Source organism: Malaclemys terrapin, chromosome 1 (assembly GCF_027887155.1).
Source record: "Malaclemys terrapin pileata isolate rMalTer1 chromosome 1, rMalTer1.hap1, whole genome shotgun sequence".
NCBI lineage: Eukaryota > Metazoa > Chordata > Testudines > Emydidae > Malaclemys > Malaclemys terrapin.
Genome location: NC_071505.1, coordinates 30,105,485 through 30,129,139, shown reverse-complemented (window position 1 = coordinate 30,129,139; position 23,655 = coordinate 30,105,485). Strand labels below are relative to the sequence as shown.

At 42.7% G+C, this 23,655-nt stretch overlaps 1 protein-coding gene across 3 annotated transcripts in view; it reads right to left on the bottom strand.

Moving 5' to 3' along the window:
• Positions 1-23,655, bottom strand: part of CPNE8 (copine 8) — a 271,698-nt gene that overhangs the window by 112,774 nt on the left and 135,269 nt on the right. For all 3 annotated transcript variants that reach the window (XM_054019129.1, XM_054019120.1, XM_054019112.1), the window contains exons 12-13: positions 14,816-14,869; positions 4,870-4,931 (exon numbers count right to left, since the gene is read on the bottom strand). In XM_054019129.1, coding sequence (XP_053875104.1) covers positions 4,870-4,931; positions 14,816-14,869 — 116 coding nt within the window. The remainder of the gene's footprint in view (positions 1-4,869; positions 4,932-14,815; positions 14,870-23,655) is intronic.

Genomic DNA, 23,655 nt, shown 5'->3' with positions numbered 1-23,655 from the left:
ACATGTCTAGGAAACATGTTTTTGATTGGAGTGGACAGAAGGGAGAGCAAGGAGATGTATGATTTATTATAGGTAGGATTACATATATTCATGAACACTACAATCTTACTACTTTTCAAATGATCTGTGGATGAGAGTAATTTTTTTAATATATAAAAAGATTGTCATGCTTTATAGAAGAGTTTGAAATGATACTGTCTAATTCAGCTAACTGCTCATCCTTAAAGGCAAAGTTTCCAACATTATGTTTAAAGCCTTACTGGAAGCTGAAATGTTGAGATTGCAAACAAATAGTTTAAGATTTTGCAATTCTGTAATAATTATATACACACAACTGAAATTCTCATATGACAATTACCCATGTTCAATATTTGAAACTTTATAAAGATTTTGATGCTTCATAGATTTTGATTATTTTTTCCTTTTGAAACAATGTATTTGTTTGCTTTTTTCCCCCCCAACTCCCTTGATTTTAACACATTATATGTATGATAACTGGATAATAGAATCTTAGAATTTAGAAGAAGGAAAGACCTATTAGATTATCCAGTCAATCTCTTTGTTGGTGCAGGATTGTTTCCTTCAGCCTGTGCATTTTGTGCCTTGTCCTGTCTAGTCATGGAAGTCCCATGTAACAGGACTTCCATCACTTCTCTTTGGAGACTCCTACATAGTTAAATACAATATTACCATCAGGAAGATTTTCCAGATGTGAACTCTATATTTTCTCTCTCTCAGTTTTATCTCATTTCCCCAGTTATACCCCAAGGTTCCAGGGGCACACCAGAATTGTGTGGCTAAAATTTCATAATTAAGTAGCTGTTGCACACAAGCCCTTGTCCCCTCACTTTATGCACATCATCCAATACATTGTGATTAGTACAGTGAATAGAAAGGGCTTTTAGCATCTAAATAAAGTGTGGGTGTCCATCCGTAGTATTGGGAAGGAAAGCATCTCTTTCTATCCTCCCCCACTTTTGGCAGAGCCAAATATGACTTCACATTTTGTGGTGGGAAGGGGACTGAATTCCTCATTTCTCATGCCAAATTTCAACAGCAAGCAGTTGCTCTACTATACACCCCATTCCCATAAATACTACTAATCTAAAGATGGAGCACATTGATTTTTCTGTAAATGATCAACTGTGAAATAGGTAACAGTGCCCATATTTAACACATCATCATTAAGCTTCAAGGTTAACATCCAATAAGATGAACATGGTTGTTCATTTCTCTAAGCTGTTTCCCATCTCAGACATATCACAACATCAATTTATATTTGTCTTCACATTTTTATAGATATCTTTACAGCCATAAGACCTAGAGACTTCAACACAAAAGCACCATTTGGGCCTTCTAACTCCTGGGGCCATCTGGCTGCTGGTTTGTTCCCTGCATAAATTGGAGTAGTCTCAAGGCTGTTCTATTTCATGACAATTGCCAACAGCCCCCAATGGCATTCCTGTAGCCAGAGATTACTGGGGCGCTAGGGTACCTCAACCACACCTCAATCCCCAGGCTACTTTGCCTGCATTTCAAATATACAGTGTTGTTGTAGCCAGGCTGGTCCCAGGATATTTGAAACACAAGGTGGATGAGATAATATCTTTTATTGGACCAACTCCTGTTGGTGAGAGACAAGATTTTAAGCTTATACAGCTCTTCATCAGGTCTGCACTTCAAATGCTATTTACAACTTCTGAAACTTTTCTGATGAGAATGTGTATTGCTAATTACTGAATGGAAAGATGAGATGTTAATTTCTAGTATACTATACCTATTTAAATGTGGGAACCACTGTGTGATGTAGTGGCTGATTTAATATCAATACTTGATGACAGTACATAAATCCAGTTAGGCAGATATGTCACTTCAGATACAAGAGAGAGATCCCTTACACCCAAGTACATTGAAAATCCAACACTAAGTATAACTCAGAATAAAAGAATTAAAATCGCAAGCCATTGGAGGAATAGTATCTCATCCAAACATCTTTACAAAGACAATATTGATGATACCTAGAATGGCACATCCAGTCAGACTTTTTAAAAGAAGCAGAGCTCAAAACATAATTTAATGAAACCAGGAACTTAATACCGTAGTCCCCATTTGTTATAGTTAAGAGCTGCCAACTATTTCATTAATGTTAGTCCTAACCACCTCCAATCAATTATCATAAAAACTTTCAACATGCTGCATTGCACAGATGTTTATTTCTAAAAAGGCCAATATTACATTTGTGCAGAATCACCCTGGGCTAGCTAAAGGAAACAACATGAAATTGAAGAATCACAATTTGGAGACATATTACAGATAGGGGCAAAGTGACTAATGAGGAAAAAAATGCCTACTGCAGTAAAGATTAAATGCCATGAAACTGTGTTGGGTAAGGGAAGGAAGAGATAGCGAAGAAAGTAATTCTGATTCCTGATCCTCAGACAACATTTTGCATGTCATATCTGAAAAGAATAATATTGTATACATTTTTTAAAGAGTTCTTTTTCTCAAAATCCTGTCTGTTTTTACTGGCATGAATTTATAAGTGATAGTATAAAATCACTAACAAATGAAAAATATTTTGAATAAAAAATTAAATTACACATATTGCTGTTGATTCTTTTAGACAGGTAGAACATCCTACTAAATTGTACCCTGTTTTGTTTATAGTACAATGTGGAAAAAGAAAATTATAAATGAAAGTTACTAATGTCAAGGACTGTACAAATGATTTTTTATTTCAGTTTACAGAAAAATATGTAAGATATTGATAATGGTAACTAAGAATCACTTGTATTCACAGCTTGCATTTTACGATATGCCGGACACTTTCAATATATATGTGTAATATATTAAATGAATGGCTTTTACTCATTCTTTTTGTTACACAAGATTTTTTTTAATGCATTCTGGGATAATTCTAAAAAATGCAAGTCTTACCACATAACAGAGAAAAAGAGATGTTTAAATGCAACTTGTCTTGATCCCAGTATCAGTGAATCCAGTAAAGAAAGATACTAAATCCGTTCAAAAGTGATGTTGGTCAACATTCTCCTCCTAACAACAATGATCAGTGTGAATTCCTGGACCCAATGAAATCAATGGGAGTTTTCCAAATGATTTCTATAGGTCCAGGATTTCACTCCAGGTATCCTTTAAAAAAATAATCTATATCTATGTCTATAGAACAGCTGCCTTTAATACCATTGACTACAAGCCATAGCTAACATGTCTGAGGAAAGCAGAAGTCGACAGAGTTGCTTAAGAGCTTTGGTTTCCTTTTTCTTGGAAATCTTGAAGGGTAGCATTGAGGAATTGCTAATCTGCTTCAAGGGCTATCTCATGAGTTTTCAGATGTTCTGTTTCATCATCCTCTTGTTCAAGGTCTGAATAGGACTATTTGGGAGTGGGTAGTGAAGAACTATGGGTTGCGATGCGTTCAGGAAACTGACGGGGTAGGGCTGTATTTTCTAGTAACGACTTTCAAATCGAGAACCCTCCCTTTGGGGAGGCAGAAATTCATCAAGAAATCACTCCCAACACCTTTATCAGTAACAAACAAACATTCAGCTTGATCAGTAAGACAGACCCAATGTCATCTCCCCCAGCATCAGCCACTGATTAGGGTTCTCCTTACTTTAGGCTCTGGCTGATCCTCATGTGTAGCATGGTGAAGTTTCACAGAGGCAAAATGCTAAGGAGCCTTTGGGGCCTGTACTCTATATCAGGATTCAGACTCTCAGCCTGCCATGTGCCTGCAGCAGAGGCAGTTGCATGTCCATTCTCTGCCACTGCTGCCATCCCTTCTTCTCAAGAGAGGTTGCAACAAGATGGAGTGGGATTTCCTGCCATCTCTCTATCTAACAAGAGCTCTGTGGAGATGGAACCCCAGTTTCTCCTGTTTGTTCACGCCATGCCAATCAGGACTCTGGGAGAAGGGCCAGCTTTTACTGCACTGTTATTAAACTTGTGGAGTGGGGTCTCCCCATAGACAGCACCCACTTTTATATTTCTGCCTCTTCTGACTTTGCCAAGGTATTGGTAACAGGTTACACAGTGTCTAGTAAGACAGGGCATGGATTAAGGATAGGCAATTGAAATTCCATCCAGACAAGACAGGTTATGCCTTAGGCCTAAAAGGCTGGGGGAAACAACTAAATGAGACAGTGAGAATTAGTTCTAATGTTGGGAGCGAGGGGAGGGAGGAGAAAGAATGTTTTGTAGTATCTTAAATTGCTCCTAACGCTCAATTTTTGTTAAGTGCATCTCATTATTTATTTGGCCTTTTTAATGTTGACCTCACCATGGTTATCCATGCCTTTGTCACCTCGACATTGGACCACTGCAATGCATTTTACATAGGACTATACCTTCAATCCATTCTCAAATTAGTTAATAAGCAAGCTACTTCAATGGTCTAATTCCGGGATACCTAAAAGATTGCCTAAAACTCCAGGGTGAGGACCATGATCAACAACTCTACTCTTCTGGTACAACGGAACTCGTGTGTGTCTGAGATAGCCCTTTCTGAGGGCCAGCCCCGAGGCTGTGGAATGAACTTCCTCAGAAACTATGAACCATCACGAACCTTACCACCTTCTACCTCAAGTGGAAGGTACACTTATTCAGCATTGACTTCGTGAATACAAACACAGATATAAGCACATTTAATAAACAAAACAAAACCCTACCAAAACAAAACAAATACCTAACTACATAAAAAAAAGTTCTTTTATCAATACTCCCTAAAATGAAAAAAGTAAAGCAATTCTTATGGATATTTAGAACTATCACTTATCAAGAATGTAAACAGGTTATTAGTGAATTATAATGAAAACAGGAAAACAAGAAAAGTTTGCAGGGATCACTTACCCGCCTTTAATATAGTCGAGGAATGAAACTTCTGTTTCAATTAGGAAGGAAAGCAATGTTACCTGAAAGCAAGTAAAACAGAATCAGGCAAGCATGGTCATTCCTCAAATCAAATATAGTACAAGTAGAAAATCAATGTACAATATTTTCAAGGCTTATATTTATGGTATCATTTCCTACAATATTAGGGAAGAAAGCTAAGCAATTCATAAATCCCTTTTGGAAGGCATGGGACAAGCCTGGAAATCTAAGAAGAGTTTTAAATGACTTTGTATTATTCTAGACTAAGTGAAGGATGCAGGGAGGCAAGAGAAAATTTCAAGGAAACTTTACTGCATGTGGGGTAGAAAACAAGTGTGGCGCGGGTCACTGCATGCTATAGAGGAATGTCAGATGCTAAGACTAGTTTATCCTTTATGTGGGCACTTCAACTTCATTTAAAGAGCTACATTAAATTATCTGTATATGTTGCATGTCAGTCTTTTGAAAGAGTGATTTTTTTAAAGGCAATGTGCAAATTTCAATTTATACTCCCATTGAACATTATCATATTTATGGCCCTTCTGTCAATTATTAAATCATGTTGCTCCATTATCAGTCAATTTAAGTAATATTGTGAGTGATAAATTGTTTGTGCACAAAAGGTTTGTGACCAACAGACTACTTACTTCTTGTAGGCTACAACAATAATATTGCGTTTAGGGATTATTGCTTGTTAAAAGGCTTTTTATTTTGCTTTAGGCCACCACATGAGGAACAGGGTTTGTTTTTATGCGGTTTAGGGGAGGTTTGGGGCCACCCACCAGGTATTTTGCTATGACCCTGCTGTGTCTATTTGGATATACATTATTTTTAAGCACTTTTTTTTTTTTTTTTTTTTTTAGCCTTTTGCCACATTGTGGCTTGGGCCCCATTAGCAGCTTGAGCTAGGGAGAGCCTTCGGAGTTTTTTTTTTTATAATTATGATTATTTAGATAATTTTATGGACAGTTGGAAACCCAAGCGAGGCCCATGACGCCATGACCGGAAACCAAGGGAGAAACATATGTTTTGAGCTAATTGGCATGCACACATTTTGATTTACCGGGTAGCTGAAGGTAATACACTACTGGGGAGATGCAATTTACAATGGAGTACGGGACCCACCCACTTAACGTTTAGGGTGTGAGCTGCCTTCCCCAATTTTTGCAACATTACCTTGTTTTTAATTTGCCCATTAAACAGTACTTTGGTTTTATTATTTAATTTATTTTATATACGGGATTTTAGTGAGATGTTTTTACTACAAGGCTTTGGAGCAGGCAAGGACAAGCACACCCACTTTGGAGGAGTTTACTTGGTACAACCTTTGGTGTTTAATAGCTTCCCTCTCTCCCAGCCCACTGGTTTGCGGTTTGGGGTAGCCAGAAGGACTTAGTGTGCCATATGAGGAGTGGGCTAACTTTTTATATTTTTGTTTTTAAATCTTTTTTTTAATATGGTAGATTTATGGTATTTTATGTTGTTTTTTTTAGCTGGTATTAGCTTTTTTTGATTTTTTGAAAGAAAAAAAATGTTTTTACCCCTTTGGGGGTGGCAGATTTTTGCTTAAATATATGTATATATATTTATATATCTATACCCTTGCTGATTGCAGGCAAAACAGAGGAATTACCCCCATATTTTTGTGTGTTTGTTTTATAGGCAGGCCAGGTTTTAATGGCTTTTACCTTTATTAGTTAGGTAATTTCCATTAATAGAGATGCTTTTTGGCTTGCTTTTGGATTTAAAGCCATTAACAGCTTAGGCCTGGTCTACACTAGGAGGTTATGTCGAATTTAGCAGCGTTAACTCGAATTAACCTGCACCCGTCCACACAACGAAGCTATTTATTTCGACATAGAGGTCTCTTTAAATCGATTTCTGTACTCCTCCCCAACGAGGGGAGTAGCGCTAAATTCAACATGGCCATGTCGAATTAGGGTTAGTGTGGACGGAATTTGACACTAATAGCTCCGGGAGCTATCCCACAGTGCACCACTCTGTTGACGCTCTGGACAGCAGTCCGAGCTCGGATGCTCTGACCAGCCACACAGGAAAAGCCCCGGGAAAATTTGAATTCCCTTTCCTGTCTGGCCAGTTTGAATCTCATTTCCTGTTTGGACATCGTGGCGAGCTCAGCAGCACTGGCAACGATGCAGAGTTCTCCAGCAGAGGATCTCTTCATCACCCTCACGGAGATCCCCTACCAACCCTCCCAAGGCGGTAACCCGGACCATGAATCAGGGGAAACATCAGTAGGTAAGTGTTGTAAACATTTATTTTGAATAGAATAGGCATGGTATGTTAGCAATGAGTTTTTAATGATTAGTTTGCCCTAGACGCTTAACTTTTTAGTCCTTGCCAGTGCAGCTACTGGAAAAGTCTGTTAACATGTCTGGGGATAGAGTAGAAATCCTCCAGGAACATCTCCACAAAGCTCTCCTGGAGGTAATGTGAAAGCCTTTGCATCAGGTTCCTGGGGAGAGTGGCCTTATTGCCTCCTCCATGGTAGGAAACTTTTCCGTGCCAGGCTAGCAGCAGGTACTCCGGTATCATTGCCTGGCAAAGCATGGCGGCATACAGCCCTGGTGTTTGCTGGCATTCACGCAGCATGCGGTCTTTCTCTGCCTCCGTAATCCTCATTAGAGTGATATCACTCATGGTGACCTGCTTTGAATTAGGGGAATTTTAGTATGCGGACTGATTGCCTGTTCCTTTAAATAACTGTAACCGGCAGTTTACAGCCACGCGGTAGGGGCGGGGAGGCGATCCGTTCATGCTGAGCGGTTCACCGGCAGCGTGCAGGGATCTTTCCCAAGCCCAGCCACGTGGTGGAGGTTGGGAGACGAACCGTTCCTGCTGAGCGGTTCGCTGGCAGCATGCAGGGATCTTTCCCGGGGACAGCCGCGACAGGGGTGGGACAGGGGCAGAGTTCATGCCGGCTGGATCGCCGGCTGCAGGAACTGTCCAACGCTAGGAGCACTGCTTGGAACGTGAAAGGAGGGCACTGCTGTAAATTAAGCTTTAAGCAGCCAAAAGTCTACGGCTTACCATGGCCGCCTGCTAGCAGAATTCCAGTGTCCGGCCCCGCTTGTGTGATCTGTACAGCAAGACCCCAGGCACTCAGGGTGAAGACAGAAAATTCGACCTTGTACTGAGTGCACATGTGACAGGTACTGTGCATGGTCTTGTTCACAGAGAAAGACTATATTCATTGTTTGCAAAAATATATCTTTTTGAGGCATTCACTTCCTTTTTCCCATCCCACAGCTGCGAGTATCTCCCGAGCTACCCCGGCATCCCCCTCCCAGAGGCTGGCGCAGATCAGGCGGCGAAAGAAGAGGACATGGGACAAGATGTTCTCAGAACTTATGGTCTGTTCCCGAGCTGAGGCGACACAGCAGACCCAGTGGAGGGAGAACATGTCGCAATACCAGTGATCACACAGCGAAAGGGAGGACAGGTGGCGGCAGGAAGACCAGCAGGCGACTCATATGCTGCTTGGACTAATGAGGGAGCAAACAGACATGCTCCGGCTCCTTGTAGATGTTCTGCAGGACCGGAGGCAGGAGATCAGAGCCCCCCTGCATTCTATCTCTAACCGCCCTCCCCCGCCACAAAGTCCCATCGCCCCCTCACCCAAAGTCCCAAGAAGGAGAAGCGGCAGGGGCCGCGAAAACAGTCACTCCACCCCTGCAGACTGCTCAAATTGCAGAAGGCTCTCATTCCCAAAGATCTGATACGTCCTTTCCTTCCCTCCAAATGCACCTCACCCAAGCCCCCGTCCCAGTTTCATCCCCTAACTGTGTCGTTCTTAATAAAAAATACATTTCTGTTAATTACTGTTTCCGTCATATTCTTTTAGAGGACAGTGTGTTTGAAGGGGGGGAAAGGGGTTGGTAATTGGAGACCACAGTCACCTTTACCAGGGTACAGACACGGGGACAGTTCAGCAGAAGGTCACACACACATTGTAGTCACTATGCACACTGGTCAGTCTGGGAGGTGGTTTTCATGTTCTGTGGGGGAGGGGGGGGCTATGTGAGTTTGTGGCGGGGGAGGGCAGTTGCAGATCTTATGCAGCAGTCCTTAGCCTGGATGACAGAGCCACTCAGCAGGGGATCTGTAACTGCCCTCCCCCGCCACAAAGTCACATAGCCCCCAAAAGGAGGGGTGGCAGGCTCCGTTGAAACAACCAGTCCACCACTGCGGACCGCCCAAGGAGCAGGAGCCTGTCATTCCTTGAGTTTAGAAGCGTCCTTTCCATCACTACACCCGCTCCCCACCACAGTCTGCGTCCCAGTTTCAACCCTTTACCGCGAAATCCTTAATAAAGAAAACAGTGTTAACGAACAAAGTTTCATTTATTTTATTTTTAAAGATGTGTTGGAAGGGGGGGAAGGTGGTGGGTAACTGGAGAGGATAGTCAACATTAACTGGGTAAAGAAACTGGGGCAGGTTCAGCTTCTCTTTAAACAAACTTAATAGTCACGGGTTATCCTGCTCACTCTGGAACCTAGCTTTCAAAGCTTCCCGGATGCACAGCACGTCCTGCTGGGCTCTTCTAATCGCCCGGGTGTCTGGTTGGGCGTAATCAGCAGCCAGGCGATTTGCCTCAACCTCCCACCCCGCCATAAACGTCTCCCCCTTGCTCTCACAGAGACTGTGGAGCACACAGCAAGTTGCAATAACAATGGGGATATTGGTTTCGCTGAGATCAGAGCGAGTCAGTAAGCTTCTCCATCTCCCCTTCAGACGTCCAAAAGCACACTCCACCACCATTCTGCACTTGCTTAGACGGTAGTTGAAGAGTTCTTTTTCACTGTCCAGGGCGCCTGTATAGGGCTTCATGAGCCAGGGCATTAGCGGGTAGGCTGGGTCCCCGAGGATGACTATAGGCATCTCCACATCCCCAACCGTTATTTTGTGGTCCGGGAAGTAAATACCTTCCTGCAGCCGTCTAAACAGACCAGAGTTCCTGAAAACATGAGCGTCATAAACCTTGCCCGGCCATCCGACGTTGATGTTGGTAAAATGTCCCCTATGGTCCACCCAGTGCTTGCAGCACCATTGAAAAGTAGCCTTTTCGGTTAATGTACCGGCTGGCCTGGTGCTCCAGTCCCAGGATAGGGATGTGAGTTCCATCTATAGCCCCACCGCAGTTTGGGAATCCCATCACAGCGAAGCCATCTATGATCACCTGCACGTTTCCCAGGGTCACCTTTGAGAGCAGTAGCTCAACGATTGCGTTGGCTACTTGCATTACAGCAACCCCCACGGTAGATTTGCCCACTCCAAATTGATTGGCGACTGACCAGTAGCTGTCTGGCGTTGCAAGCTTCCAGAGGGCTGTGGCCACTCGCTTCTGGACAGTCAGGGCTGCTCACATCCAGGTGTCCTTGCGCTTCAGGGCAGGGGACAGCAACTCACCAAGTTCCAGAAAAGTTCCCTTACGCATCCGAAAGTTTCGCAGCCACTGTGATTCATCCCAGGCCTGCAGCACTATGCGGTCCTACCAGTCCGTGCTTGCTTCCCGGGACCAGAATCGCCATTCCACAGCATCAACATGACCCATTGCCACCATGATGTCCACAGCGCGGGGTCCCGTCTTTGTGAGAGGTCTGTGCCCCTCTCAGACTTAATGTCCTCACCGCGCTGCTGTAGCCTCCTCACCCGATTTCTCAGCATCTGCCTCTGAAAAAAGGTGCATGATAAGGCGCGAGGTGTTGACAACCGCCATAACTGCAGCGATGATTGCAGCGGGCTCCATGCTTGCGGTGCTGTGGCGTCCGCACTGTCAATCACCAGAAAAGTGCGCGAACTGATTGCCCGCCGGCGCTTTCACGGAGGGAGGGCGGGAGTGAGGGTTGAATGACGACAGTTACCTAAAACCACCCTCGACACATTTTTTTGCCCCAGCAGGCATTGGGGGCTCGACCCAGAATTCCAATGGGCGACGGGGACTGCGGGAACAGTAGGATAGCTACCCCTAGTGCACCACTTCCAATGTCGACGCTTGCCCCGTTATTATGGACTCACAAAGTCGAATTACTGTCCTTAGTGTGGATACACACGTTCGACTTTGTAATATCGGTTCCACAAATTCGCTTTAAGTAAAATCGAACTACTCTCGTAGTGTAGACATACCCTTAGAGACTTTGTTTTAAAAGGGACACAATTAACTTTTACCAGAGTTTTGATTACTTTTAACTTTTGCTTTTAAAACACACAGTGGGCATTTGGTATTGTGCAGTTCACCGTCCCGGGCCAATGGGGGTGGCAGGAAGCCACGGCCAGCACATCCCTCTGCCCGCGCCGCTTCCCGCTGCCCCCATTGACCCAGGACGGCGAACCGCGGCGAGTGGGGGCTGCGATCGGCCGAACCTGCCGCGTCAGCAGGTAAATAAACTGTCCTGGCCCGCTAGGGTGCTTACCCTGGCGAGCCGCGTGCCGAACGTTGCCGACCCCTGTTGTAGAACATGCATGCTAAATTGTCTGAGAATTTATATGGTTTTGTTTCTGATCGGGGTAGGAAATTTGCACATACATTGTGAAGGGCTCTTAGTTCTAATAGATTTATGTGCAGTCGGGCTTCTGTTGGGGACCAATGGCCCTGAGCAGAGTGCAAGTTCAGATGTGCTCCCCAACCTATGAGGGACGCATCCATCGTAACAGTCAATGTGTGTGTGTGTGGGGGGGGAGGGGGGCGGGGGGATTGGGTGAAAGGCACTCCTAGGCACACGTTATGTGGTTGTGTCCACCAGGATAGCGAGTCTTTTACTTTGCTTCGCATTGTGAGGCATTTGTTTATACTGTGCCTTCGTGGGGAATAAGTTGTGCGGAGCCAAACTTGTACAGTTCGCATCTGTAACCCCCCATGTTGCAGGAACATAATATTTCCTGTTGGACCTTCTCTAGGTTGGAACGATTGTTGCAGAGGCCTGCCAGATGTGTTTGACGGGTTCCATGATTGCATCATTCATGGGTAAAGCGATTTTAGATGATGCTGATGTTTGCAGGATGTCAACAAGTTTATGTCATGTCTCCTGCACTTCCCACAGTGAAATGTCAAGGGAATCTGCAACTCTCTTATAGAGATCCTGGAAATGTATAAAGTCATTCCCCACGTTGGGAGGAGGGGGCATGATGGTGTCGTCCGCGAACGATGAAAAAAAATGGGCTGTTGCTTTGACCTCCTGGTCAGAGATTTCTTCCTGTTCTTCCGTCATCTCATCAGGGGGTTCAGATGGTGCTGGAACTGACGGCACAGGTGACTGCCGTGTACCCTCCCTGTGTGGGCTAGGAGGTTTGAGGTGGTGAGGGGGATATGCCATCCAGGGGGCCCAATACTGCCACTGTGGAGGGAAGGGACTAGGTGCCACACATGGGTGCCCATACTACTGCTGTTCTTTGGCCCCTGTATAGTACCCCTTTTGTGGTAGGGCCGGTTTGATTGTTTTGCAGGCGGGAAGAGTGATGCGAGGGATATGTCTCTTCCTCGTCCTCCTCATTGCTCAAAAATGGGGGAGCAGTAGTCGGTGTAGTGGTGGGACGGCTCAGTACTGAGAGTGCTGTTGTAATCTCGGTGCCAAGAATGGGAGAGTCAGGTGTTGAGGACACCCTGAGGTCTCTGGGAAGTAAGAATTGTTGTGATGTCGACAGCCTTGGTGCCGCTGATGTGGTAATAGTGGTTACTGGCTGCTGTGGAGCTGTTGTCTCTATGAGTGCAACTGTCAATTGCGCAATGCTGACAGGAGGTGGCAGCATAGGCCGCAGTTGTTTTCATGTGCCCAGTGCTGAGTGTCAGGATGGCTCTGCTGTTGCGGAGGCATGGGGTTTCAGTTTCCCCTGGGTGCCTGCATTGGAGCTAGCTCTCGCGGAGTCTTTAGCTCTCGCGGTATCCATGGTACCAGAGGTTCCCGCTATCTCGGCTGTGGAGCCTGCCAGTACCAACGAGGTCTCTCGGTTTGGGGAACGCTATTTCTTGGTCAGTTCCTGAGTCGGTGAGGACAGCATACGCTTCTTGGCCACCTTTTTATCTGGGTGGTCTGTCACGTGAGTCACAGACAAAGAAGAGCCTGTCAGAGGCTGCAGTTGGTGAACTGTGTCTCAGGAGTGTGTGTGTTTCTGGTTCAGATGCTGTCCGGAGAGACTGCTCCATGAACAGCAGTTTAAGCTGCAAGTCTCTGGCTTTTCCGGTCTGAGCTGTCAGTGTATGACAATGAGGGCACTTTTGAGGCACGTATCCGACGCTGGGATCGATAGCCTACAGGTGAGGCTACAGGTGAGGCAGTGTTTAAAGCCTGGAGAACCAGTCATGCCCCTGAGGGGAGAACCAGGAGTAACGGTTCAATGAAAACCTATTTCTGTTCACGAAACAAATAAGGGTGGGTTTTGTTTTTTTTAAATAACGGGGATAAGGAAACGAAAGGAATTAACTATCTATAACAAAACTAGAAGTAACTGGGGTATACTATGCTAACTAAGTCCTGAGGAGCTGTTCAATGCTCCGACTCGTAGCCAAGGGCGGTAGAGAAGGAACTGAGGGGTAGTTGGTCGCACAGCACCAGTTAGCCACCTGAGGCAGCACAAGACGGGGACTGTGCATATGCGACCCAACCAGGCACTGCTACCACAAATCTCTGATTACAAGCGCAGGGGCGCTCAACACCTAAAGCGGAGCACTCACACGGACATCATGCCAACACACTGATGCAGTATACTACTACTTTGTTCTAACATATTAAAATCTACCACTGGCAACATACTAACATGAAAGAAAATCACTCACTCCTTCAATAAGATCTTACCATCAAATTACCATATAAATAAAGTCCTGTGTCACCTTATAGACTAACAGACGTATTGGAGCATGAGCTTTCGTGGGTAAATACCCACTTCTTCGGATTCATGGGAGAAGTTGGTATTCACCCAGGAAAGCTCATGCTCCAATACGTCTGTTAGTCTGGATCTGTAAAAGCAGCAAAGAGTCCTGTGGCACCTTATAGACTAACACGGCTACCCCTTTGATAAATATAAATAAAGTTTCTTCTATTCTGGATCTTTTTCCATACGTTTATGGAAAAGACAATGGCACTTGCCCCATTTTTGAACAGAAAAATACATAAAGGAATAATCATTTTCCACTTCAAGGCTGCAATCCTGCATATGGAAGTCCCACTGACTTCAGTCAGACTGCTCACATGAGTAAAATTAAGCATATATGTTTTAGCAGAACCAGCCCTCATCTGTATTTAGTCTGACTTTCTGAAATACAAATTCTTGTAGATTTAGATTTATTCTGGTCTTGTATTAAATTATGTTTTGATTCTCCTGGATGCCAGAATATTAAAATCAGCACTGCAGTTATTACAGTGGATCAAACTAATATAACTGAGAATAAAAAGGCTCTTGCATTTTTACCAAATACTTCACATTATTACTGGTTGTTAGTACCTCAATGATTAAAAAACATTAGCACTCTTGCAAATTACAGTCAGAGCATTTCTTAAATCTAATTCTGCCAAAAATTAAGAGACTAAAGAATAAATACTTTCGTAAGCACTAAGGACACAATCTATCATCCTTTATTTGTTCATGTCTCTGTACGCTATCTGAATAACTAAGAAAAAAATTTTAATGCATTCTAAAAGTCAACATGTATTACAGATAAAAATCAACACTGCCTCCAGCAATTCTAAACTCACAGGGAACCCAAAATTGTGTTTTGGATAAAGCTTTCACGATATACTCATTTAACCACAGAAAAGAGGGGAAAGTAGAAAAACTGAGTTATAGTAAATACTTTACTCTTCCATTCTTCAAAGTATTTCTTTAACACTGTCAAATTAGTTTGAAGACACTTTATTTCAAGAAGTCAGACGGAAAAGGAAAGCATCAGTCAATATAAAAAGTATCTACTTACTGTTCCAGAATTAATATACTTTTTCTTTTTTCCTTTTTTCTTTGGATTTATTACCTAGAAGGGCAGATAAATATTACAGATGCATCATTCATTATGCAGTTGACATAGTGAAAATTCTTAAGATCCTCTTAAGGTACAAAGTAGTATTCTTTAGGAATATGACACATTAATAGTTACACTTATGAACTGATATTCAGGAAGTCTTATCAGATCCTTCACAATGACTCACAACAGGTCACTTGCAATTGGTAAGAGAAGACTACACTGTTGCTGGTGAACAGAGCCAGAAGAGCTTGCACATACTGTAACAAGATTTTTGACAAAAAATAGAAAAAAAACCCTGAATTGTTTTGTGAATTTTTACTTCCATTTCTTGCCCAACTCTAGTACCCAGCATATTACTACAGTTTCAGTTTACCTTTTACATAAAGGGGACCTGCAAAGTCCAAATTTCCCACTCGTAGAAGCAATTTGCTTCTGCAAAAAGATGCAATTGTAATTCATGCTCCCTCAATGAATTGTACATGCAGATCTTAGTATTTTCAAGTTTACCTAATTATGAACGCCAAAGGACAGACATGTGACTACTAAAACTTGATGCCCACAGTGATTTGTACTCTCAGAAAATGTGGGCATGAACTGTTTGCCTAAGCAGATAAGTTAGCCTTTAGCCCAGTTGAAAATTTACAGGGTTACTGCCTCGTTGCTACAGTAAGAACATGAAGGCATTCTAGAAGCATTTTTTAAGATTCTATTTTTCAGGCTTGAGCACCATGATTTACACTTTTGCAAAATCTTTTGAAATTTCACAATGTGAATTTTCATAACAGAAAAAAAAAATCTATTGATTGAAACTTGAGAAATTCAGATATATTAGAAAATGTTCTGAAACAAAGTAATACATGCAGTAATAGCCTTACTTCCAGAGTTCTTTTGATCTCACCCAGTCAGCTCACTCAGAAAAGCTACTCTCATTTGTTAGGTGAATCTAGTGTTCAAGTAAGTGATAGCTTAATAGTACTGGTAGAACCAGTCACAGTAAAATGAGGAAGTATGTATACTATTCTACACACTTCTAAAAATGACTGTCAATTGGAGGACTATTAATGAGTCAAACTGTTGTCTTTCATGGATGTGAGCAAATGCCCAACAGGGACTTGCAACCTTCAAAGAATGGGTAAACTGGTTTAGTTAAAATAAGAATTAACACAAAATTATCACCCTTGCATTAAAATAAACCAAGCAAATTTGTTTGCTTGAATAAAAATTTCAGGATTTGGCATAGTCTTTCCCTTGGTTTTATATAACAGAACCACCAGACTAGATCACAATATTTGTATAATGTGGCATAAAGCATAGGGCAGTGGTCCCCAACGTGGTGCCTGCAAGTGCCATGCCGCCCACCAGGGCATCTATGTGCGCCCACGTACTGGACGGTGGATGAGTATCCGCCGAAATGCCGTCGACAAGCAGCGTCATCTAGAGCCGTCGCTGCTGCCGGCATTTTGGCGGCAATGCCTCTGGATGACGCTGCTTGTCGGCGGCATTTTGGCAGCGATGCCTATTGATGTTGCCGCTTCTCGGCGGGTGCTTGTCCGCCGGCCATGGTGGCTTGTCTGGTACCCACCAGACGAAAAAGGTTGGGGACCACTGGCATAGGTATATGCTGCAGTTATAGTTTAACATGTATGAAACCAGAAGCAAATACCATCTATAAACTACATATTTAAAAAACTACATTTTAAAACACCATTAAGGTTGCAAAGTCAAGCACTCTAAGGTAGGAAATGCCAGAATTAAAGTTGCCTGTGTAAGCAATATGATACAGTCTTTACATTAATTTAGATCACATACAGTAACTATAGACTATATCATAATGCTCATTCAGCACTCAGGATGGATGGTACCTACAGAATGATCTGCTATTCAATAGTTCTTCTTATCCGCACAATTCAATGTGTGGGTCATGTCTTATTTACTGCACTCCATTCAACCCTGCTCCAAAACCATAGGTGTTAACTTCCTCAATGGGCTTTTCTTTGGCACTCATCACAGATGTCTGAGTGCTTCCAAAATGTTAATGATTTTATCTCCACAAGACCCTTGCTAGTATTATCATTCACATTTTACAGATGGGGAACTGACGCAGAGACACATGAATGTCAAAAGTGTACATTAATTTTGGGCACCCAATTTGAGATACCTTTGGCCTGATTTTTCATAGTATTTACAGTACTGTTTGTTCAGTGCACAGATCTGAGTGACTTCAGTTGCAGCTGAGAATTTCCACACTTATGCAAATCATGCCCAGGTCTCACATTTCCCTACCCCACTATTCTCTTTGCCCCAGTCCTCTCCACTCCCATCCCAATGTCACAGTCTCCTGGCTCATCAACTCCAGGCCCAGCTCCTAGGTCTGTCCTTAGGGGTGGGCCCTATGGACGACTGAACTCATGAAGGTTGCAGGATCTGTTCCCAGCTCCTGCTGTAACTCAACAGCTCAGAGTTTGGAACAGCACTATATCTGTGTTGATTTGTCTGTAAACATTTTAATGTTTTGCTGCTGCCAGGAAGAATAAAGAACGATTCTATGTTCTACCATACAGTTTTTGTATCCTGAAGTAAAATCACCTATGCCAGACTCCAGTTGGCTATATATAGCACATGTTGTGAGAGATAAAGCATGTTTTCTTGCCGATTCGGAGACAGACACTGCAGATGTATAATGTTGTTAAAGCCCGAATGTATGGGTTTGTATAGGAGGAATTTGCCTACAAATCACTTCCTAATAAAGATAATTTCTTCAGAATAAGCAGTGGAATCAAATTTTGCAATATTGACTAGCCTAATCAAATTATCATTTTTCTAGACTGTTTATTAGCAGACAATGTATGTCCAAGTCCAAAATTTATACCCCTTATGCTGTAGTTTTTGCACTTTATATATATTTTTATTATTGCTTTTTATTTTTTAGCTAACACAGAAGTTGCTAAGTAGTTGTTAAATTCTACACTTCTATAGTGTGTGTGTGATATATACACACTCACTCACCTCTACTCGATAGAACGCTGTCCTCAGGAACCAAGAAAATCTTACTGTGTTATAGGTGAAACCACATTATATCGAATTTGTTTTGATCCACCGAAGTGCGCAGCAGGCGCCCCCCCCCCGGAGCGCTGCTTTACCGCGTTATATCCGAATTCATGTTATATCGGGTTGTATTAGATCAGGGTAGAGGTCTACTATACTATACTATACTGGAGAAGCAAACACTGTGTGTTCTGTGTTCTTTTTGACTGGCTATTGTGAATATGTTTTTTAAGACTTAATCCTCTTGCAACTCCAATTCCACAGCTGTGGATAGTGGAAATTCCTGTAGTAGATGACACAGTGTCCATCCTTCTTTACTCGAATGTGGGAAAGAGTGTATTTATATGTTTTAGATTACTTACCCCTACTTTAAAAAAAAATACAAATACAAAAACAAAATGGGTCAAACAAGCCTTTATCTTGTTTGTTTGAAAATATTAACTCTGCAGTAACAGACCAGCAAGAAGGAAAGCAAATCTATAAATGATCCTTTCTCACGGCATTCTATTAAACTAGCCGGATAGAGCAGATATAAAAGACAAGCTCGAAGAAGCAGCATCTTTTACGATGTACAGAAAGATCTGTTCTGTATAGTGTTTTGAAGTTGAATTCCCCGCCCCCCCAATCATGTGATGTGACAGTACGACAAATTTCTTGTAATTTAGCGGTTCTCTGTTTTTTTGCCTTCAGAACTTGATGCCCTGAGAGCAGTGGCTGCTGGCCGGGCACCGAGCTCTGAAGGCAGTGCTGCCACCAGCAGCAGCATAAAGTAAGGTGGTAATACATCATATACCATTCCACCCTTACTTCTCAGCTGCTGCTGGCAGTGGCAATGCCTTCAGAGCTCAGAGCCCAGCCAACAGCTGCCACTCTCCGGCTGCCCAGCCAGTGCTTAATTTTTGTTGGGGCTGAGCTCTGGCACCTCTTTCAATAAAAATTAAGCACTGGGGAGAGGCAGCGGGGTTCTGGGGTGGTGAGGAGTCCATGGGGGCCACGGGCAATGAGGGGTGCCACACCAACAGGGACACCAAAATACAAGTTCGTCCACAGTGCTATTTTCCCTAAGGCTGACCCTGCTAGCTCCTTACTCTTCTGCATCCCTGGCAAGCGATTTCCTCCTCCTTCTCTATATTACCTGTTCAGCAGTGGGAGCACTGAGAGCACAGGAGACGTTTCTTGCTCTCAGTTCCTGTGATTGGTACCAGAGCAGCTCCTAGCTGCTGGGAGGGGCAAGTGCAAGGAAAGTCATGCTCAGTGCCTATAGCCTTGGAACGGTGCATGCTCAGTCACTCTGTGACGATGGCACTTATGCAGAATTTGGCCAGCACACAGGAGCATCATGATGGTGAAGCATGCTCAGTACACAAGGAATATTTAGCAAACTAAGCCATCAAACTTTTACAGGTTTTACTGAGCATCTGTGAACGGAGATTTTCAGAGGTTCATAACTTGGCCAAAGTTGGATGGCTTCTCATGGGGATGCCAATAGGCACATCCCCGGCATTTGGGTGATCCATCCCGCTGCCAAATTTCAAATCACTTTTTCAAATCTAGGGTCCTGGCACCTTTGAGACTAACAGAAGTATAGGGAGCATAAGCTTTCGTGGGTAAGAACCTCATTTCTTCAAGTGAGATTCTTACCCACGAAAGCTTATGCTCCCTATACTTCTGTTAGTCTCAAAGGTGCCACAGGACCCTCTGTTGCTTTTTACAGATTCAGACTAACACGGCTCCCCCCTCTGATACTTTTTCAAATCTAGAGTGTCTCAATTAAATTTTGTTAATAGGAATTTTGTTAATAGGAACAAAATGTATTTTTCCCTCACCTCATTCTGAGAAATGGCTAAACCATTTTTGCAGAATATTTTCCAAATAAATTTAACATGAGGAAGACACCCAGTATGAATAATTTCAGCCCAAAGTTAAAGTTTGGCAAAGTTGTACACAACTGAAAAAAGAGTGTTGTAATGGAAAGTAGCCCCTATAATAAAAATCTTGCCAACCACATAAAAAACCCACTACCAACCAAAAAACACTTCCCCTTTGAATGTCTGCTCAAAGCCATCTGTATAGCTAAGTCAGTTTCACTATGAACACACTAGAAGTGGAAGCAAAGACATTTTATCAATGATATTTATCAACTAATCTCCCAGACAACTATGAAAGAGGAATCCATATGGCTTACTGCCAAGTTTTACTATACACTACCCACAGATGTTTTGTGAATGACGAGGAATTAAAATATTCATATTTGAAATCGTGGTAGAGCTATTAAAATGTACATTGTATAAAGCTAATGTCCTATTATATTCTTTGTGCAATATAGGACCGCTGTGATATAAAAGACAAGGGAATGCATGCTGGTTAAAATTTTATTCATTCCCCCCCCTTAAATTTCAGATATGCTTGCAATTAAAACACAATTTGCTTAACCATTGAGAGCCGCCAACCCTGACTCTCCTAGAAAACTACATGAACTCTTGGCTGTGGTTTAAAATGAAGAATGAAGACCACTGACAGAACAAGGAGCAATGGTTTCAAGTTACAGTGGGGGAGGTTTCGGTTGGATATTAGGAAACACTATTTCACTAGGAGGGTGGTGAAGCACTGGAATGGGTTACCTAAGGAGGTGGTGGAATCTCCATCCTTAGAGGTTTTTAAGGTCAGGCTTGACAAAACCCTGGCTGGGATGATTTAGTTGGTGTTGGTCCTGCTTTGAGCAGGGGATTGGATTAGATGACCTCCTGAGGTCTCTTCCAACCCTAATATTCTATGATTCTAAGAGGGAAAAAAAATCCACTGAGGTAAGGATATAATACTACTAACACTAAATCCACAATATGGGGGCCTATTCAAACTCTCAAAATTCTCCTTTCAGCTAGTAGGTTCAAAACAGTGACAAGAGAACCCAGCTCCACAATTTTTATCTTGCTGTGTTCATCATTGTGGAATCCCAGTGTATCTGTTTGGCAAGGTGTTGGTTATAAATTGCTAAGTAGACTATTTAAAGAATCAGGTAAAGATTATTCTCCCCTTCATAGAGTATATAGGTTATAAAGTTCCTTTAAATTGCCAAGAGAATTCTCCTGGCACAGGAAAAAGGTAGGAGTTGTGCCAGACCCAGAAGAGGATATCTCGATATTGCTACAAAGATTCTGGCTTTTAACACAGCTCAATGGAGGCTGCTGTAAATTAGAGTTAAGGGGCTGCTCTGGCCCAAATCTGGGCAACACAAAGGTGGCTTAAAAGCTACCCTTACCCCATCCAGATGGGCTTTATTTTAAGGGACATTTAGGGAAGCACCATTTCTTTACCTGATTCTTTAAATAGTCTACTCACCTAACAGTGAATCTGGCTTAGTCAGGAAGGGCAGGTGAGAGCTACAAGAGACCAGGGGACTAGAGGAAGTCCCTGAAGAAAGACAGTAACAGTCAGTAAGGAGATTGGAACAGGTCTCTGGGGAATACTGCAGAGGCCCTCTCTGGAAAAATGAAAGAATTGACTATGAGACTGTATACGTTTGGGACATGGGAGAAGCTGAAGGCAGGAAAGCAGCAAAAGGGGTTTGCTGGCTGGTGTCCCCAAGCCAGAGAGCCAGGGCTGAAGGAAAGAAGAGCAGCAGACGGAGTTGCCTGTTAGCTCTAAGCCAGATAGCCAGAGAGGACTAAAGGCAGGGGAGCAATGGAGGAACTTAAGAACATAAGAATAGCTATACTTGATCAGACCAATGGTCCATCTAACACAGTTTTCTGTCTTCCCACAGTGGCTGGTGCCAGATGCTTCAGAGGGAGTTAACAGAATGGGGAAATTTATTGAGTGATCCAATCTAAGCTTCTAGCAGTCACAGATTTAGGGACACCCAGAGCAGGCGATTGCACTCCTGACCATCCTGACTACTAGCTACTGATGGACCTATACTCCATGAACTTATCTAATTATTTTTTTAACCCAGTTATGCTTTTGACCTTCACAACATCCCCTAACAACAAGTTACACAGGCTGATTGTGCATTGTGTAAAGAAATACTTCCTTTTGTTTGTTTTAAACATACTGCCTATTAACTTCACTGAGTCCCCTTGGTTCTTGTGTTATGTGAAAGGGTAAATAACACTTCCCTATTCACTTTCTCCACACCATTCATGATTTTATAGACCTCTACCATAATCCCCCTGTGACGTTGTGCAGTCTATATGGTTTTATAAAAACTTGATAATAAGTCAATATAATGTAACTGAGATCATTTTAGAGAAAATACGGTAATAAGTGAATGTAACGTAACTGGGATATGCTTCATGCAAAAGGTCTCTTGTAAGGTATCATTACAAAGCTTATAATCTACTGAGTATGATCATCTGATTTGTATAAATGTACCACTCTTATATCTAAAACTAGAAATATAAAATGTAACTCTGAGGGCCTATTGTAATTGTGTAAAGTGTGGACCATTAATGATGGTTTGGAATCTTGATGACTCCCATTGTCTGCAGATGGCTGTATTTACCTGTGAGTCTTCCTGTATGTGTGTGTGCTGGCAAGTGAGTAATGAAGTCTTGCAGTGACATGTGATCATGTCACCTGAACTGGAATCCATCTTTAACCTGGTGCTTTTCCAGTGAGGGGGGGTGGAAACCCAGAGAGACAAAGAGTTCCCGCCTTATGCAAAAGATATATAAAGGGGGGAAGAGAACAGAGAGGGAGAGGAGCCATCATGAAGAATCCCCTAACTACCACCTGAGCTGCAACAAGAACTGTACCAGGGGAAAGAATTGTGCCCAGGCCTGGAAGGTGTCCAGTCTGAGAAAAAACTTACTGAAGCATCTCTGAGGGTGAGATTATCTGTATTCAGTTTGATTAGGCATAGATTTGCGCATTTTATTTTATTTTGCTTGGTGACTTACTTTGTTCTGTCTGTTACTACTTTGAACCACTTAAATCCTACTGTCTGTATTTAATAAAATCACTTTCTATTTAGTAATTCACTCAGAGTATGTATTAATACCTGGGGGAGCAAACAACTGTGCATATCTCTCTATCAGTGTTATAGAGGGCGAACAATTTATGAGTTTGCCCTGCATAAGCTTTATGCAGGGTAAAACGGATTTATCTGGGTTTAGACCCCATTGGGAGTTGGGCATCTGAGTGCTAAAGACAAGCATACTACTGTGAGCTGTTTTCAGGTAAACTTGCAGCTTTGGGACAGGAGATTCAGATCCTGGATCTGTGTCTGGAGCCAGACGGGAGTGGCTGGCTCAGCAAGACAGGGTGCTGGAGTCCTGAGCTGGCAGGGAAAACAGAAGCAGGGGTAGTCTTTGCACATCTGGTGGCAGCTCCCAAGGGGGTTTCTGTGATCCAACCCGTCACACCCCCTTTAGTCATCTCTTTTCTAAACTGAACAGTCCCAGTCTTTTTAATCTCTCCTCATATGGATGGAAGCTGTTCTATGCCCCTAATAATTTTTGCTGTCCTTCTCTGTACTTTTTCCAATTCTAATATATGGCTTTTGAGACGGGGTGACCGGAACTGCATGAAGTATGCCAGGTGTGGGTGTACCCTGGATTGATGTAGCAGCATAATATTTTCTGTCTTATTAGCTGTCCCTTTCCTAATGGTTTCCAACATACTGTTGGCTTGTTATTGTACTGCTGCTTCACATAGAGCAGATGTTTTCAGAGAACTATTCACAATGATTCCACAATGATTCTTTAATGAGTGGTAATAGCTAATTTAGACACCATCACTTTGTATGTATA